A 19,839-nucleotide genomic window follows, 5' to 3' on the forward strand; every position below is an offset into this window, starting at 1 on the left:
CCCATGTCCCCAGGCAGCAGAAACATGTCCCTCCAGAGCACAGGAGAGCAGGAAGGCGCACAGAGAGGTCAAGACACTGCTGCCAATGTGAGGCTGGGAGCACCCCAATGTCCCCTTGGGGGTCTGCAGCTGGGTGGTTACCAGCCTAGGCAAAGGCTTTGAGGCTGCCTGTGTGTTAGGGCAGCACACCACTGGGGGGAGAGACAGACAGACAGACAGACAGACACACACACACACACATCACTGATGATGCAACAGGAATGAAAAAGAACAGACCCGTCATACCAAAATGAGAGAACCTGGCCTTTTCCTGCAATGTCCCTCTCCCACCCTCTACTGACAAAGCTCAGTACTGCACTCAGGCAATAATCTGATAACTGGCGCTCTGGGTAGAAACTGGTATTTGTCTGCAAGATAGAATTATATGAAGTAATTAGAAAATATCTCTAGTAGACTGTTTAGTGCCCTGAGAAAATCCTCATGATATATTAAGTGAAAAAGCAAATTACAGAAGTAATCGGTACATTGTAATACTAACTTTTTGAAAAATAGAGCAAGAAAAGGAGCAAGTCTCTTTGTTTAGAAAAAACACTCTCGAATGTCTTCTCCTTATGCGCGCTGCCTGTCACCCTCTCCCATCCTTCCCCGTGATCTGGTTAGAGTGAGAAAGCGAGGCAAAGGCCGGGCAGTGACGGCCAGCTTCTGTCTTAGTGCACTCCTGGTTTTAACTGCTCTCCTGTCCCCTGCCCCGCCCCCGGCCCAGGAGGCGCAGCGGGGGGTATTTTGTTACATAGAATCTCAGCCAGCAAACACCAACCTGCCCCCTTCACACTTCTTTCCGCTGGCAGAATTCCCCAGTGACACCGGACCGTCCCCACCTCAAGCCCAGGAGAGCCGGAGAGGACTGGGACCCAGCTCAGGACAGGGCGCGAGGAGAGACGGTCCGCCACCCCGCGGGCCAGCAGGGGTCGGCGGCGCCGAAAGGTGGGCGTTCGGGGGCCGGCGGGGCCGGGCGCCTCGCTTCGCGCGCTGCCTCGCTGTGGGCTTCTCGGGGGGCGCTGTGCGCCCTGGGAGCTCTAGCAGGTTGGCAGCAGGACCCAGCTTTTGTTTTAACTCATCTGTGTGTGTGTTTCGTGGAGCACTGGGAAATGATGATATAGAAACATGAAAAATGTCCACATTTTGGTTCGCGCTCCCGCGCCGGGACGGCGGCGCGCGGGGCGGACCGGGAGGCGGGAGGTTGCGGGGAAGGACCTGGCGCGGCGGCCGCAGGGCGGAAGCCTGTGCTTGCGCGCGCGCGAGCGAGCGCGGGCGCTGGCGAAGACGCCGGCTTCTCCTCCCCTCCCCACCGGTGTTACTGCCTTGAGGAGACACACCCGTGGTTAGCACTTTCTGCAGATGCTGACAGTTGGTGAACACCTGCTCTTGATCATAAGATTCAGAAGACGGTCTCCATCTTCCAGATTGGATCTCTCTTCATGTGGATCTTCTATTTCTATGTCTTTTTAAACAGATTTTTGGGAAACATTTTGGATTACAACTGTTCATCCTCATCTGTGTAAACAAAGGAAAGCTATTGTGCTGGGATCTTGAGGAGGAACTTTCCAAGGAGTGGCCCTTCTTACAAGTGTAAATAAAAGGTCTCAAGTATGATGCATTAGTGTCGTCCCATGTGACAAATAATACTCTGAATAGGGGAGGCAGGCTGATCTTTTTCTAACAGGATTCCAGTACACCTTAGAAGTGCTTGAGGAAGAGTGATAAAGACAGGCATGAAGCCTCCGTCTCACAGCTGCAGTTACTGTTGAAGCAATCCCTACCTAAGTTGACAGTGTTGGTGTGTTTAAATTTTTTTGAGTTTGCAAATAAGCATATTAAGTCTACTGATGGAGCCTTCAGGCAGTGAACAATTATTTGAGGACCCTGATCCTGGAGGCAGATCCCAAGATGCAGAGGCCAGAAAGCAGACAGAATCAGAACAAAAGTTGTCTGAAATGACCCACAATGCTTTGGAGAACATTAATATGATTGGCCAAGGCTTGAAGCATCTCTTCCAGCACCAGCGCAGGAGGTCATCAGTGTCTCCACACGATGTGCAACAAATTCAGGCAGATCCAGAACCTGAAATGGATCTGGAAAGCCAGAACGCATGTGCTGAGATTGATGGTGTCCCCACCCACCCCACAGTCCTGAATCGTGTCCTGCAGCAGATCCGAGTGCCACTCAGGATGAAGAGGGGGACGAGCTTGCATAGTAGGTGGGGCAAGCCAGAGGCCCCAAAGGGAAGTCCCCAAATCAACAGGAAATCTGGCCAGGAGATGGCAACTGTTATGCAGTCAGGCCGACCCAGGTCTTCATCCACTACCGATGCTCCCATCAGCTCCGCCATGATGGAAATAGCTTGTGCTGCTGCTGCTGCCACTGCGTGTCTGCCAGGGGATAAGGCGTCTGCAGAGCGGATCGAGCAGTTGGAAGTAGGCAGCCTCGCCCAGACTTCCAGAGCAGTGGCCTCCAGCACCGATGGCAGCATCCACACAGACTCTGTGGATGGAACACCAGACCCTCAGCGCACAAAGGCTGCTGTTGCTCACTTGCAGCAGAAGATCCTGAAGCTCATGGAGCAGATCAAGATCGTGCAGACAGCCCGGGATGACAACGTTGCTGAGTACCTGAAGCTTGCCAACAGTGCAGACAAGCAGCAGGACGCCCGTATCAAGCAGGTCTTTGAGAAGAAGAACCAGAAATCTGCCCAAACCACCCTCCAGCTCCAAAAGAAGCTTGAGCGCTACCACAGAAAACTCCGAGAGGTGGAGCAGAATGGGATCCGCCGGCAGCCAAAGGACGTCTTCAGGGACATGCACCAGGGTCTGAAGGATGTGGGAAGCGAAGGTGACCAGCTTCATTGAAGGTGTAGTGGACAGTGTCAAAGGTGGACACTCCAGCTTCTCCCAGGCGACCCATTCAGCAGCAGGGGCTGTGGTTTCAAAGCCCAGAGAGAGCGCCTCACTGATTTGGAGTAAGTTTGGCAGTGCAGACAATATCCCTAACCTGAAGGACTCTTTCGAGGAAGGACAAGTGGATGATGGGGGAAAGGCTTTGGGAGTGATTTCAAACTTTCAGTCGAGTCCCAAATATGGTAGCGAGGAAGATTGTTCTAGTGCCACCTCAGGCTCAGTGGGAGCCAACAGCACCACTGCAGGCACCGCTGGAGGATCGTCCAGCTCCAGAACAGACACCCGGGACATGCAGAGCTCAGGATTCGATGTACCGCTGCATGAGATCCAGGAGATCCGGGAAAACCAGGCCAGACTGGAGGAATCTTTTGAGACCCTCAAGGAACATTATCAGAGGGACTATTCATTAATAATGCAGGCCTTACAGGAGGAGCCACGTAGATGTGAACGATTAGAAGAACAACTGAATGACCTGACAAAGCTCCAACAGAATGAAATCTTGAACTTGAAGGAGGAATTGGCCAGCATGGACGACAAAATTGCATATCAGTCCTATGAATGGGCCAGGGACACCCAGGAGGCCCTGGAGGCGTGCCAGACCCGCATCTCTAAGATGGAGCAGCAGCCGCAGCAGCAGATGTTGCAGCTGGAGGGGCTGGAGAACGCCACGGCGCGCAACCTGCTGGACAAGCTCATCTGCATCCTCCTGGCGCTCATGGTTGTCCTCCTGGTCTTCGTCTCCACAGTGGCCAACTGCGTGGTCCCGCTCATGAAGACGCGCAACAGGACGTTCAGCACTTTATTCCTTGTGGTCTTCATTGCCTTCCTCTGGAAGCACTGGGACGCCCTCTTCAGCTACGTGGAGCGGTTCTTTTCCTCCCCGAGGTGATGCTGGCCCCAGGAGGCCGTGCTCCCTACCATCTGGCCAGTGCACGCAGTGAGGACTCAGACAGCAGCGTACCTACTCTGAAGTTTTCTACAGCAACAAGAGAGTTGAGTGAATCCGTTTACATTTAGAATAATGTTTTTTTCTTCAAAAGACGCAATTGCAATAGTATTTTTTAGATTTTATCCAAGAAGTTTTTTTTTGGGGGGCAGAAATCTTGGATCATTTTTATATAGCATGATTTTCCTTGGGATGCAGATCTTAAACAGTCCTTTAACATGAACCAACAATCTGGAGCACACCGAAGGGCATTCTAAATTGTGGCTTGATGGACTGCACTAAAACCCGATTAGGGAAACCAGTTAAACCTAACACCCTGCCTTGTCTGGGCTCACCACCTCTCCCCTCCCAGACTAACTTTACTGTGAAGTCCTACCACATTCCATGTCTGAATTCTGGATTCAGGGTGGATTTCCCTTGTCCGTGGACGAACACATGGATGTCCCTGGCTTTCTCATCCAAGTTGGCCACTCATGCTAACTCTGGAAGTGCGATCACTGTTGCACCTGGTCCCTTAACCTTTGCTGGGATACAGGAGTGAGAGCATCATGCCCCAGAGGATCACTGCACAGCCCTACTACATACAGTATTTTGAAACAGCCCTCTAAATACTTAATGTTAAGCAAATCCCATGGCCGCACTTTTAAGGTTTTTTTTTTTTTAAATATGTGTATAGTCACCAATTTAAAAAACAAAAAAATCTGAACAGCATACTTGAAGAATGTAAACTCAGACTCTCAGTGCTCCCTTACAGTTTCTAATAGGATTTTTTATTATTGTTATTATTATTATTGGGTTTTTTTGGAAAGGGTTGGGAGGGTCTTTTATTTTTCCTTTAAAATAAAGAAGTGATGTTTTCAAATGAAAAAAAAAGTCTGTATTTTGAACAAAGCTTCAAATACTCAAATGCCCTTATCTCATAGCAGCTTTTCTTCTACTGGTGACTGATTTCTGTTACAAGAGTGTGTCCTCATGAAAATATCAGTGCCAACATATATACATATACATATATATACACATACACACATGCATGCACACATTAACACACACATAGCACAAATATATCCATATGCATACATATACACGCACATAATACGCACACACATACATATACCTGTACATACATATACATATGCATATACACAATACACATAGCACACACACACACATATGCACACATATGTATACCCACAAATGTATATCCATCCATATATAAATTACACATATATGTATATGTGCACATAATATACACATACTTAAACCTACATGCACACTATATATACACACATACAGACACATGTACATGCACGTACCTACACATTTACATTACAATCACACATATATGTGCACACAAATAACACATGCACATGTACACATACACAACATTCAGGCATACACACGGTATACATACTTGCAAATACATACACATAACACACATGCACGCACACACACACACACACACGTTGACAGAGATCTGAGGATTCTGTGCCGTGGATGCAGCAGCTCTCATCTCTTAGGGATGAAATTATGGACAGTTTATTCCATCCAGGGCTTTTCTGTAATCTCCAAAATTTCTGCGGTTATTCATTCCTTCTGCATTAAGGCGGAAGTTCCCATGAGATGCCTTCTGCTGTTTCCACTACAGCGTTTAAAACCGGCCGCGGAACCGCTCAGGAATGGGGCTTGGCCTGCGCCCCCGCCGACGTGACAGTGACTGCACAGAGGGTGTCTCTCCCGTCTCGGCCCCCGACGAGGCAGCGGTGCTGCAGACAGCAGCGGGGAGGGTCCTCTGACCCGCTAATGGGCTGTGTCCGGACTCAGCCGGGCCCGCTTTCCTTTCAGGGGTCGTTCTTGCGTTTTCTCAGCCGGGGGAGCCCTGACCCTCTCTGACAATTATTACTTCATGTCAAGAGGCTGCCGTGCGGAGCTGTCTAAACCTGACAGGGGGCCAGAGCAGCCCCCGTCAAACTCGGGGGCATGAGGCCCCGGCACAGGATTAAAGGTTCCAGAGTTTTCTGTGCAAAGACATAATGGCCTCTTTCCTGTGCCCCCTCCTCCTGGCCTAGCAGCCGCCCTCCAGCCTGCTGCTGCTCTCTTGAGCTGGAGCAGAGGCCTCAGATGACGGCGCCATCTGGGCTGGCGGCTGACTGTCAGACAGGACAGAGGAGCTGACGCTCCTGGAGTTTGTTCAAAGAGGAAGTGGAGAGGGCTTCTCTCTCCCTGAATAAACCCCACTCAGAGCCCTGGGCGTCCTGCAGGCTTGCCACAGGAGGGAGCAAGGGTGCTCCCGTCACTTCATTGGCCCTTGTTTACAAAGTGTAGACCACGTGCTTCGAGCTGCTCTGGGCTTTCTTGGAAGGGGTCATTCCTCTGAGAGGAAAGCAGGGGTCACTGAGAAAGATGAGGGAGGCTGGACAGCAGCTACCCGGGCCCTCCACCATTGTGTGTCTCTAGAAAAAGGCCACCTGGATGGCAGGGACCAGCCTGGCTCCAGGAAGCACCTCCTTGGGCAGAAGCTCAAGCTGAAAAGCACCAACGATGTTGAACTTGCGACTTCTCCTGCCTCGCTCCACATGTGCCCGTGGGGGTGGCCGTGAGGAAATGCCGCTGCTCCCAGGCAGTGCTGAGAGCCGCCCTTGGTTTGCACAGACGAGTCTAGAATAAAGACGGTTGATCACAACGATGGCTAATACTTTCCAAAGCCTTACCACATGCCCTAAAGATGTGCTTGCAATGGGTTATTTCATTTAAATCTGTCTTTCAACACATACCTGAGCACCTCCGGGGTGCCAGCAAGGTGCTAAGTGCTGTGATGCAGCCGTGGATGGAGACGAAATCCTGTAGATAAACCATCTGTGGTCCAGACACACGATGGAATAGTGTTCAGCCTTAGAGGAAGGAAATCGGCCACGTGCTGCAACATCGATGACTCTAGAGGACAGGATGCAGCCCCGCTGTCATCGCGGGGCATGAGAGCACTCCCTGCTGGTCTCCCGACACTCTTTATTGAAGTTCCCATTGATTAATTCTTCACGATGGGCACAGAATTTCTGTTCTTCAAGGCTGTAAATTCTGGAGATGGGTGACAGTGATGGTTGCACAGCAGAGTGACAACACTTAGTGACACTGAGCTGCACACATAGAAATGGCTAAGGTGGTCAGTGTTATGGTTTGTGTACTTTACCACAGTTTTAAAGAAGAAAAGTCCCTGCTCTCAAGGGGAGGGGTCCGTGTCCTTGCCGGGGCGCTTGTATTCCAGCGGATTATGTTGAATTTGGAGCTGGGTGGTAATCTACTGCCCACAGTGACCCCAGCCAGGGCACAGGGCGGTGAGACATGCACCCAGGTCCACGTCAGTTCTGCATGAGGCACCCTTTCTGCTTTACTAGCTACCAGCCAGTCACTGCCCTTCTTCCAGTGCTCGGTGTGGCCTGTCCTGGTCAGGTGGGGTTTGAGGTGGCAGGTGGCTCTTTCTGGGGTTCTCTGAGCCTGCCCCTCAGGGTGGAAGCAGGGAACAGGTGCATGTGATCATTTGTGAGGTCCTGAAGACAGCCTTCCCAAACAAGCAGAAGATGGGCCTGGCCTTTGGCTCATTTAAAAATAATTGAAGTAAAAAAGGAAGCTGGCAATAGAGTTTCCTGGGACCCAAGCGGGAGTGCCCTAAAGGGACCACCCTGAGTTTGAATTTGCCTGCTCCCAGCAGGGAGAGAGGCTCTAAGAATTCTGCGGTCAGAGCCTCCAGGAGGCCTGGCTCAGGTGCCTGGTTGAAAAGCTGGTGTAGGGCGAGTGGTGGGAGGAGAGCCTGCGCACACGACCTGCTCCAGAAAGATGCACAAAGCACTTGTATTTATACATTAGGAATAGAGAGCAGCTCACAGGGCTTGTTTTTAAAGTCTGTGCACCAGCGTCAGTCTCAGTCAGGCTGTCCCTCGGAGGGTGGGCGAGGGCAGACCTTGGTGGACTGAATGTCATGCGAGGCTGGGTGCAGGGCCTCCACGAGGGGCCTGGGGGCAGAGGCAAGGCCAGCGTTGTCACCATCCCCCAATCCATGCCCTTCCTGAGACCAGCTTGTGAAGGAAGAAGGGCTGGCCTCTTCAAGCCCCTGCTAGAACGCAGGCTGCAGCTTTGTGCGCTGCTAGTAAATGGTACTCTGTGATGGCACGTGGTGGTTACCGAGCCACGCCCCTCGCTGGGAGCCCCTCTTCCTGTTCTCAACCCTCACAAGCCCTGGGGCTGGGTTGAGAGCAGAGCAGGGCTGTGCACTGCTGGTTCCAGAGAGCCTGCCCCAAACGCAGCTTCCTTTAATCAGCCAGCACTTGCATATCCAACCACTGCCTCTGCCTGGATGTCCCCAAGCGCCCCATCTTTTATGGGGGAACATGACACCATACCTTTAACACCCTATTAAACAACCTAAGATTCCATTTTCCCTCCACTGTGAAAACAGCACAGCCCCTCCTTACTCAGTCCAAAGGCCATGTTCCTCTAGAATAATTGGGGGATTGTCTTGCTTCTCTGGTGACGGCCACGTGCCAGCCTGCTTTCCTGATGCCCCTGGGTCCCAAGCTGCCAGCCCCAAGATTCTGCCTGCTTCCTTCATTGCCTGGGGAATGTCCGCTCCAGCGTCTTCCTGACAATCCGCGACAGCAGAGGTGGATTCATTACAGAGCTGATAGGCGACCACTTAACATGCGGACATGCCTGTCCCAAGGGGCCCCCAGTCCTTCCAGGAACCTCCTCACTGGCCATCTTCTTAGGGTGCTGCCCAGCCCCTCTCTTCATCCCAGGGCTCCCCCTCCCCCTCCAATCCTCCAGGGAAATTCCAGTTTTATTGCTTGAATCACTGGTGCTTTTTCATGCTAAGCTTTGAACCCTGCTTTGGCTAAACCCCTTCCACCTGGGTGATGCCTTTGGAGGGAAGAAGCAGGTAATTCTTTTAAACCCCAAAGACCCAAGAAAGCCCACCTAGGGCTTTGGCACCTACCCTGGAGCTCCGCCTTGTCTCTCACCTGAAACAGCAGTTCTTTCTCTCCATCTGCACAGCAGTGACTCCGTCCGGGGACAGACTTGGGTTGGGGAAGGGCCAGTAGGGGGACACCATGTGTCATAGCTGCCTCTCTGGATTTTGTGAGGCTTCGGCGCTGTCGGCTAAGCCGCTGGGTGGGGTCACCCTGTCTTGAGGAGGAGAGGCCGTCCTGCTAAGTGTTCTCGCTTGTTGCTTCCCTGGGGAGCGGTTCTTCCACGGAGAAGTTCTGCGCGGAGTTCATCTTTGGTTTCAGATCTGGCTGCCAAACCCAGACAGAGAAGCTTTCTCTCGTGATTGATGGCTCCTCTCCATGCTCCAGATGGGATCATAGCCGGTTTGGAAAACAGAACCCTCCAGGAGACCGTCATTAGGTCTCTGTCAAAAGCAGGATCCTCCCACGTTCCAGCTGAAGTCTGAGGGTGGGGCAGAGCCTCAGGGACTCTCAGTGATTCTGAGTCAGAGAGGACAGCGGGGAGACAGGCCTCCTGCAGGGCGTTGTTCACGTGCACACATATACACACACATGCACATGCGCGCATGCACACACGCACACACTCTTGCACACCAACTCGCGTGTGTGCACGTGCATATACTAACACAAACAGCTGCACACACATGCGTGCACACCCATGTACGTACGCACTTACAAGCACGCCCTTAGCTGGTCCTGCACCCTCACAGTCACACACACAGGTGCCCAGGGATCCGAGTACACACCAGTCCAGCTTCAGAAAGAGCAGGTCTTCGAGTACATTCTGTCCAAACTTGTAGGTGGTAGATGAGAAAGGCTGCAGAAGAGTGTAGCCCCCCAGCCAGGCCTTTGTGGGATGGGAAGAGTATGAGGTCTGAAAGGGCTGGGGGAACAGAAGGATCTGTGTCTTTGCAGATAGGTGGGACTTGAATAAACAGAAGGACGTGGGGCACTGAAGACAGAGAGTGGGTGGTGTAAATAAAGGTCAGCGAGGGAGTGAGGAGCTCAGTGAGAGCATGCTGGCTGGACCAGAGTGGAGGCGGATGGAGAGACCGGTCATCATGGGTCAGATGAAAGGAGCTTGGGAATTTGCACAATGGGAGAGACACAAGGAGCCACTGATGTTTCTTGGAAAGAACAAGGAGAAGACAGAATGGATATTGACATGCACACACCATTCGTCAGGTTCTAAACCAGGCACTTTACATTAGTTTAGTCTTTACCATGATCCTGTTCGGTATTATTATTCCTGCTTTTACAAACGAGGCAACTGAGGCTCAGAAGATAATGTAACCAACCAGGGCTGCACAACTTGTAACTGACGTGGCCAGCTTGCAAACCCAGTTCTCTCAAGTTCCAGAGCTCCTGTTTCTTTCCTGTATCACAGTGTCTCCCCAGAAGAGAAACAGAACTAAAATTAATTTGAGGAAAGATTAATCTAGCTGCCGTGAAGACACAGACAGATTGGAGGCGGGGCCAGGGGATCTGCTATTGCAATACACTTAAGTGAGATGAATGTGCAAGGTGGGCCTGGACCATCTTGTCACCCCAGAAAGCAAGGAAACCATCCCCGTGGACGCAGGAGCCAAAGCCTTTCCTAACGGCCAGAGATGAGGCAATTCAAACATCACTGAGGGTAACAACTGGAAGGGATTGACTGCAATGGATTAAAACACATCAAATACGCAGAAGACTTTATAATGATGCTAAAAATCAAATGCTCCTTGGTCACTTTTGGAGAGTGTTAGGGAAGCAATTTGATCTTTGGGAAACTGTTAGAAAAAAGGAGAAAATCAAGCATTCATTCTGTTTCTCCCCCCTGGGAAGTTTCTGTTTTTCAAAAGCACTCTAGCCAATAAAGGACGGAGTTATGGAACTAGAACATCCCCAGGTGACCACCTCTAATGAGCAAATGGAGCTGGTATCAGCGCCTATCCACACCACAGAGAGATCTGCCCGGGCTCCGGACTTGCTGATGGAAGAGACACCACTGCTTCTGCGGTTTCTTGCCAAAAGTCATCAACCTGAATTGGATTAAGTCTCTGGATCTAAAAATCAATTTACAGGAAGTTCAAGGGATAGAAGAACATAGCAAATGCTATCCTGAGGAGGCAAACAGCAAAATCCAACTATGAGATCACGGATTAGATATCTGATCACCAGAGAATGATGTATTTTTTAAAGGAACAAGAATGGTCTTGTGGATGTGGATTAAGACGACTGATCTTCCTGAGCTGCTGTCTGAAATGGCTGCAGATGAAATGGCATGCTGTCTGTGGCAGGGGAGGGGGGTGGGGGAAATGGAGGTGGGTGTGGATGAAACAAGACAGGCCAGGAAGTGACAATTGCTGGTTTTAGGTGGTAGAGGTGCATTCAATTAGCTTCTCTATGTTCAAAAATGTGCTTCAAGTAGGATGCTGATGTCGGTGCGGTGAGGGTGTAAAAGCAGCACGCGAACGAGGCATTTTTAGGAGGGAAGGATGGATGGGTGGGAGCTGGATAGGAAGGAGCAGGAGGCACTTGGTGACGCCTAAGCCCGCGACACCCGCTGTCGGCAGGCAACCAGGAACATGGCCTGGCGTGACCCAGGCTCCCAGGAACCAGGCCCTGACTGCAGACAAACTCCTCTGCCTTGGGGAGCTGAGAAACGTTCCCAGCCCAGCTGGGAGGAGGGTCTGCCAGTTCTTGATGAGCTGCTCAATATTCCCAGCTCTGAGGTCACCTCCTCTGTGAAGTCTCCCAGATCCCCCGGGGACAGAAGCAGTCGAGCCCTTCTCCGGGCTCCCCGACTCCTCATCCCTGATGGGCATGCCTTGTGTTTCAACGTGTTGTGTTCTGTATCCTCACTGCCTCATGTGTCCCTGGGGCAGGCGCCTAGAGCCCTCCACGGGCAAGTTGTGCAAAATCCGTGCTTCAGATATGAAACAGACTGCCCCGTCGTTCCCTAGCAGGTGAGGACCATCCAGCATTGACCATGAGCTGAAAGCAGTGGGCTGAGGGCTGGACGAGAAGGGGCAGCCTTACCCTTGGTGAGGTCTGACGTTGCCTTCTTCTCTGTGCGCGGGACACGCACAGCTAGAATCCAGATCCTTCGGCCATGAGCTGCCGCCTTCTGAGTCCCTTTCTCAAATTCAAGAGCATCGAGGACCTAGGACCAAAATGACCTGGAAGGTCCTTCCCAACAGCTCATGCTCTGGGTCTGGGTACCCACGTGCCCCACATTCTTCTCTGGGAGTTCGGAAGGTGAGCACCCCCGTGATGGGCGGCTGGCTGGGGCCACCTTGCCCTGGGAGGCCGAGGGGGAGGTCTAGGGGTGGAGAGAGCTCAGGCTGACCCATGCACCCTGGAGAAGGCCTGGGTCCCACATCCTGATTCCCTGTCGGCTCAGATTGCGGGGAGCCAGGCTGCCAACCTTGTGCTACTGTGGGTGAGACTGGAACAGCCTCCCTGGGAGGCGAAGGTCTCGGACCCATCCCAAGCAGCCTAATTACGTGCTGCCTGCTAAACTCCCTCTGCGGCTGTGATTGGATACTGTTGTTATTAGATTTGTTTTTTCAAATCAGGTCTCAGAGTGATGCCTGCAGACAGCGTTCTGAAGAAGCTGCCTCACTAGGAGCGGAGCAGAAGCCCAGGCCTTGCCGCCGACACTGGCTTCGGGAGCTGCTGGCAGTGTCCCCACTGCTGGGGGCCAGAACCCTTGGGGACAGACCTTGGTGGATAGTTTTGAGGACCTGTTCAGTCCGGACTCAGGAAGGGGGCAGAGCCGAGGGGCCGAGGTTCTGAGTGACAGACAGGTGGTGTGGGGTCCTCTGGGCAACAGCTGAGCACCCACACCCCAGCAGCCCAGTCCGGCCCTGGGTGACACTGGGCCACGGTGTGCGGTCTGAGGGGACATCTCTAAGCTCTCGCCTCATTTTGACGTGATGCACTTTGGAGTCTGGGGATTGTTTCAGTGCTGTGAAATCAGGTCAGCTATCTCTAGGCCAACCATTTGGAGGCGGCCCACCGAGGGCACATTGGTGCCACAGCAGACAGGAGGGCTCAGGACGAGCAAGCCGCCTCCTGCAGGCAGAGCCCGCCCGAGTCAGAGGGGCCCAGAGACCACCCAGCCCGGTGACCGTGCAGACCTTCCTGAAACTCTCACATAAGAGAGAGATGTGGAGCTGCGCGGTGGACTGTCCTTACAACCTGTCCCAGGTTCTCACCTCGGCACCGCCAGACCACTCCTGGCATCTCTCTGTGTGTGTGTGTGTGTGTGTGTGTGTGTGTGTGTGTAGGGGGTTCTGACCGCCATCGGCAATGCCTCCCGTCTCAGGGTCAGGCACCCCCGCAGATCTGTCAGGCGGAATGCAGCTGACCCGTGTGGCCACAGCGTCCTGTTTTCCAGCAGCTGCAGACGTGTGGGGACCGGCCCTGCACATGTGGCCCAGTGCTGAGAGCACCTTGGGCAGCTTCCTTTTTTTCTAGTTGTCTAGTCGCTGTCAGATTCTTCACTGTCCTTGTCCAGACCCTGAGGTTCAAACGGGACAAGTCAACACAAACTGGGCAGCTCCCAGAAGACTCGACTTTTCCTGACATGCAGCTCCCACAGCTTCTGAAAACCTCTTCTGGCTGCAGGGACTTCTCCTGACTACCAGTGAGATTAGCCATGGAACCTTCTGGAAGGCTAAATTCCAGAATGCTGGACGTCAGTCACTAGGATGCATGAATGAATGTCTGTCCTGCTTATAACCAGCACATCCCAGTAAATCCATTCTTCCTGCTCCAGATAGCTCACAGTAGAAAGTTCTTCCAAAACACGAAAACTCTGGGGCTGTAGTCAGTGGCCTTTCCCTCCCCATTTCTCCCCAGGGAAGTCGTAGCTGGACTGGTTTCTCTCCTTCACTTGCTCACAGGCTGTTAGCAGAGGAGATGTTCCATTATCTGAGCTCTAATGAGCCCAGGAACTGGAGAAGATGGGCCAGTGGGGGTGATTTGATCTGAAATTCAATGGCCCGGTTCTTCCGGCAGGCTTTGTTCCCGACCCCAGGGCCCGCCGAGTGGGATGTCCTGTCACATGAGACCCACACCTGTAGGGGCGTGGAGGAGGGCCTGAGGTGGGACGGAGGAGGAGAGACCCAGCCCCAAGGAAGTCTGCCCGTTGTTTTCGCTCATAACCATGGCCCTTAAAGTTACCCGGGCCCGGAGAATGGTTCTTGCACGCTCTGTGGTTTGCAGCTTTTGGGGCTTAGACACACTCCTCCAGCTTTTAGAGTGAATTCAAAATGTTTCTGGAGAAAAAATGTGGCTTGCCTGTGGGCAGCTTGATGGCCTCCTTCCCGGGGCTGGTGGGCTGGTTCCTGTCTGCGAGATACCCAGTGGTCAAGGCACACAGGCGACAGTGTTGGGAATGGAAGGCTCCAGGCTGCGGCGATCAAGGTCCTTCTCTCTCCAGCGCTGGGGTTCCTCCTGGATTCAGGCACTGGGTGAGGGGCCTCCAGGCTCCCCTAAGTCACATTCCCAGGTCTAGATCTGTTTCTTTGAACTAGCTAATGTATTTTTCTTGTGTTCTCAAGCTCAAAACCGCTACCCTAGCGATGGAAATAAGCACTTGTTTCTGTATATTTATTTATATGAATACATATGGAGTCACTTTAATTTATTTACTTTTAAAAATTTTGCTTGAAATACAATTACTTTATCGATTTCTTACAATCAAATACTGCCAACCAGCATTATTTTCACTTACACGGCATTAAAAACAAAAGGATATTTCCTTGGAATTTTCAAATGATGCATTATACAATAAACAAAAAAAGTTGGAACTTAAAATGCACTCTGATTAATGATGTAAACTGGTAATTAAAAATAAAAGTGTAACTAGTAATTTGGCTCCTTCCATTTATATTTGCACATGGATGGCTTTTCCCCAACAGATCCTAAAAGAGATGCTAGCTCCTTCGGAGGGTCCCCTTGTCCTCTCTGGGTAGAAGTTACACAGCACGCGTGTGTGTATCCAGATTATACACAGAATAGAATCACGGGAGTGTGATTTTAATGAGCAGGGAAGAAATAAAACCCTTTAAAACACTTCACTCGATCAAGATTTCAAGATGCTGGGCTTCCTATTTGCTAACCCTCCTGGAAGAAAAGTGCCACGAATGACTAACGCTTGCTGAGCGTGGCCTCTCTTTATTGAAAACGTTGCTGGAGTTTAATGTGAGCATAGACACCAGCCAGTCTCCCTTTAATTAGTCTTCCATTTCTGGGGCTCGCGGCACCACCCTCTGGGGAGTCACAGGGCGAAAGGATGCCTGGGTACAAGCAGGGGCGGCCTTCTTTCCGGGAGGATTTCTGTTACTTTTGTATGGTTTATTTTTCCTTTTTCAGTAAGTGTACACTTAAAATGCAGGGTTAACAGCTGGATTCCCAGAACAGGGCTTGGTGTGAAAGCCTATTATGTTTTATTTTCTTCCCCCTGACAAAACTTCCTTTGAGTCTTTGTCGTCTTGGTTTCCTGCTCTCCCCAGGTTTGCTGAGTCGTGAAAATCAAAGATCATCCCAGAAATGGAGAAAACGGGGCCACAAGCAGGTACTGGTGTTAGTAGGTGAGAGGCCAACGAGCCGTTGGACGCTGTCGGCCGTCCGCCACGGGCACGTCATATCCTCACATCCACGGCCCCCCTCGCCTGAGCCCTGTCTCCTCCCAAAGAAGGTCTTCAGGTCACATCCAGCAAGGATGATTCCGCGGCCCATCTGCGGGTGCCAGATGTCGGCTCTCCCCGGCCCTCTGGCCCCAGCATTTGTGGGAACGGCTTCTGGCTTCTTTCTATCCTGTGCCGACTTGGGAGCAGAACTGAGAAGGAATCCTCTCACGCAGAGCAGAAGTCGGCCAAGGAGGGTTCACGGCAGCTCAGATATGCGGGGTTTGCATCAGGGCGAAATGATTAAAGGTCCATTTCAAATGTTTTGCTTCTTGAAAGTCTTTTCTCTGAGTGTTTTTCTACCTCCTTGTCCCTAGGAAGTGCCTGACCATGGCGACCGGCATCTGTTCTTCTATGAAAAGCAAAGCAGCCCTGCCCAGCGTAAACCCGTAGAAAACCCCACACAGACCACAGCGAAACAGATTTATGAGGTTAACTAGACCCACTTTCCTCAAAAGGCAGTTTTATGTTCCTTTCTGATAATCATGTCTCTTACCATAAGTGACTTAATCAAAATATTTATTTCAAAGAGATGTCTCTACCTAAGAGAAAGAATTGAATATTTATTTTTCATTATTGAGCTTTTAATTGGTGGTTGTAAATGTCATGTCATATTTTGCACTCATTAGACTCCCTCCCTTTGGATTCTCGTAAACATCACCTTGTCCATTAATGCGTTCAGGAAATTCTGTTTAATACCTTCTCTGTGCCAAGCACTGGCTGGGGAATTGGTGTGTAAAAGAAGAATGGAAGGGGCCTTTTGGAGGGAGTAAGAGATGGCTGCCAGCACACAGCTGGACTCTAATTCCACCTGCCTCCTACCTACCTTCTAGGTCTTTCTGTTGCTTACAGGGAAAAGCCCACACCTCTTAACTGGGTGTGCAAAGCCCCCCACCGTCACGCATCAGTTGAAGTCTCAAACCTCACCTCCCACCACTTTGCTGCCCTTAAGCCAAACTCTCCTCCAGCAGTCCTGCCTCCCCTTTCTGGAAGACATCTTTGCTGGAAAATTTGGGGCCAGGAGAAGAGTGTTCACACCCACTTCCCACGTTGATTCCAGAACCAAGGTCCCAGCTGCCTGTACCAAGTTCTTCTCAATCTGAGGGGCTGTTCCGATCTCCATCACCCCATTATCACAACCCCGGGTACCATAACAGCTCTGTAGCTTGGCGGGTTCTACCTCTGGCTCTGTGGGACCCTAAATGTGATTCAGGCACAGAGGGACCTTGCAGCAAAATCTAGAGATCCAAGATGGTAGCCTCTCCTAGTTCTGTCCTGTCAGCCATGCTCCTTATCTTTTCAGCCAGGCTGAAAAGCAGAGTGGGTAGGACAGAGCCCAAAGGACTCATTTTATTGTTTTCAGCCATTGAAAGTGACTCATAGCCCATAGTAAAGACGACTCTTTGCCTGGTTGACTGGAGCTGGTGGTTGGGATTTACTCAACAGCCTTAGCTGTGACCAACTTGGCCACCATCTCCTTAAAGCAAACACACATGAGCACAGGAGACACCAAGGATGTTCAGATAGATCTTAAGGTGTTTGGCGCAAAATCTAAACTTCAGAGGTGGGACTAGAAGGGAGCTCAGGTATTCGATGCTCCCTCCAATCCTGGTCTAGCAATCCTGCATCCTTGTGTCCTCCAAGAGTTGGCCATCTTGGCTCAGACCTTTGAGGTGGCCCCAAGCGGATGTCCCCCAGGCCAGCATGTGGCACCCCCTCTGCTTTACTAGCTCTCTCTTTCCTTCCCACACAATTATTTTGCCCTTTAACTTCTTTCCCCAAGACCCCATCCGCTTCTTTTCCACTTTCCACCCCTGGACCTTCACCAGAATTTGAGAAATTGCTTCTGCTGTCTTGTGAGATTCCCCCACCTCTGGATATAGTTGTGAGCCAGCTACAGCATCCATTCTGCTACCTGGTGGAATGACAGGGGGTGGGTGTGACTTTCTGCTCTCAGGTATCGTGGTCTTCTCCTGTTCTTTTCTTTAAGTTTCTAAAACCAGTTGAGTACATTTCAAATTGCAAAGGGTGATTTCTCCCCAGAGTCTTCATCAGTTTCACATTTGAGATTCAGAGCCTCTCTGCTAGCGTAATATTGACCTAGTTATGCTATAAAAGTTCTCCATGACACCGCCCCCACACACGCTTTGTGTTACCTTGCAAAGCGCCATGCTTGAAGGGTCCCATGCCCAGTCCCTCTCTGGCCATAGGAGACGGGTGAGGGTCGGGGCAGGACAGCACTGCCACGCAAGATGGGAAATAACTTATACATGGTCTTCCCTGTCATCTTACAGATGCGAAGCCTGGGGTTCAGAGAGGTTAAGTGACTTGCCAAATCCCACTGTCCACAAATTAGCTGCAGAATTGGGAGTGGAATCTGTCCCTTTTGACCCTCCGGCCAGTGCTGCTTCCCTCCCCTCCACGTTGCAGACAGACACACTTCCCGGGCTGGGGCAGCACCCAAAGACCCCTAATGGGGTGGGGTCCAGCCTATCATTGGTACCTGGTCTCCCCCACTCACCTTCATGAGCTAACATGTCCTCTCCAGAGCTCGTCCCAAGAAATTTGTCTTTCTGTTGCTTCCACCCAGAGTGCCTGCTTCTACCTCTCAGGGTCAGTACAGCCACTTTGACCCCTCCCACAGTGATGGTGGGTCTCTCAGGCTCCCCGTGGTCTGTCCCTTCTGTTGTCTCTTCTCCAGGTGAAGCAGCCTGGCTTCCTTCCTATGATGTTGACACTAACTCCCATGGTATCAACTTTCCTACATCACCAAGCATTTAACTCTTTTCTGACACTACTTGGACATAGCATCAGATCCCACAGATGAAAGGCTCTGTCCCACTAGACTGGCCCCCCACCCCCATCACAGATGCCAACAGCAAGTCCAGGTTGTCACCTACGTTTCTGACAGACTGGCTATAGTATAGAGTGGGTGTTCCCACGACCTCTTCCTTGGTTTCGAGTCCTTTGCTAGAGCAGCTCAGAACGCAGAAGCAGTTTACTTACCAGATCACCTGTTTGTTATAAATGGAGTCAGGTGCACAGCAAGGCACGGGGAACAGGGCACACAGCTTCCATGCTCTCTCTGAGGGCCAGTCTCCCCACATCTCCGTGTCTTCACCAACCCAGAAGGTCTCCAAATCCTTTTGTCCTTTTGGGGTTTTCTGGGGGCTTTCTTACAGAGGTACGATCGGTAAATCCCTGGCCGTTGGGATTGAATCCCTCTCTGGTTCTGCCCCACTCCCAGGGATTGGAGGAGGGGCTGGAAATTCCAGCCCTCTAGTCACCGCATTCCCATAACAAAGACACTTGCATTGCTCTCCTCACTGGGAGAGTCCAAGGGTTTGGGGACCTCTTTGCCAGGAAAAGAGATGGAGACCAAATTTGTATTTTCTGTTATACATCACAGTGTCACCATCCTTCATTGTGGGAAGCCTGGTCCCCAGGGTCCCGCTTCCCCATCCACGTGGGGCTGAGACCAGATGTTATCTGGCGGCCCGGGGTACCCAGGACCACAGGAGCCCCTCGGTGGCCTCCCTGGGCTGCCCTGTGCTGTCCGACCACCCCCCCGCGCAGCTGAGCTGCAGAGGGGGCCACCGTGCTTGTGGGTCCAGGGCCGGGAGCTGCCACCGCCGCTTCCCAAGCTGTTCCTTCACTTGGCGCGACCAGGAGCAGAGCCAAGGAGCGAGCCGGGAGCCAGACTGAGCTCCAGATGCCACTGCTGGAAAAAGGAGAGAAGCTGCGGCCAGCACTTGGAGTGGGGGACGGCAGCTGAGCCAGCCTGGCTCCCCGGAGGAGCACTGCGCGAGCGGGGCCTGGCTCCTGGAGGTGACAGATAAAGAGGTTGAGTGAGGGACCCTCTCTGCAGGGCAATTAGCACTTGGAGGTGGCACAAGGGACATTTCAATTGCGTGGCCGGGGCACCAGGCCATCTGGGGCACGGGCTCTGGGGGCCCAGCAGCATGGTTCCCACAAAAGGTTGAGCAGTTGGCATTTCTGGTTGAAAAGCCGGCTTTGGAAGGGTGATTTCTCAGCTCCTCTGATTGATGAGAAACAGAGGTTTCAGGTTGGCGACGTAGGGCTCCCTCTGGCCAGGTGCACTTTTTTGCGTTCTCTTTGCTCCCTTGCTTTCCGTGCCTTTAAGTCTTTTAAAAAGACTGAAAAGAATAAGAAGCAGCCGTGGGTAGGCTTTAGTTTTCAAATTTGATAGAAATGCATGGGGCTGAACAAAGGAGCTCCAGGGAGCTCCCAGCCCCTAT

General features: G+C 51.8%; 1 protein-coding gene across 1 annotated transcript; it reads left to right on the plus strand.

The window, feature by feature from the left end:
* The first annotated feature begins 1,697 nt into the window (after positions 1–1,697).
* On the plus strand, positions 1,698–4,762 carry LOC102509423 (transmembrane and coiled-coil domains protein 1). The gene is given in 2 exon segments (XM_006183789.3): positions 1,698–2,881; positions 2,883–4,762. Coding segments are annotated over 2 exon segments (1,956 nt in total). The 5' UTR covers positions 1,698–1,886; the 3' UTR covers positions 3,844–4,762.
* Positions 4,763–19,839: the final 15,077 nt, after the last annotated feature.

This window comes from Camelus ferus, chromosome 35 (genome assembly GCF_009834535.1).
Source record: "Camelus ferus isolate YT-003-E chromosome 35, BCGSAC_Cfer_1.0, whole genome shotgun sequence".
Taxonomy (NCBI): Eukaryota; Metazoa; Chordata; class Mammalia; order Artiodactyla; family Camelidae; genus Camelus; species Camelus ferus.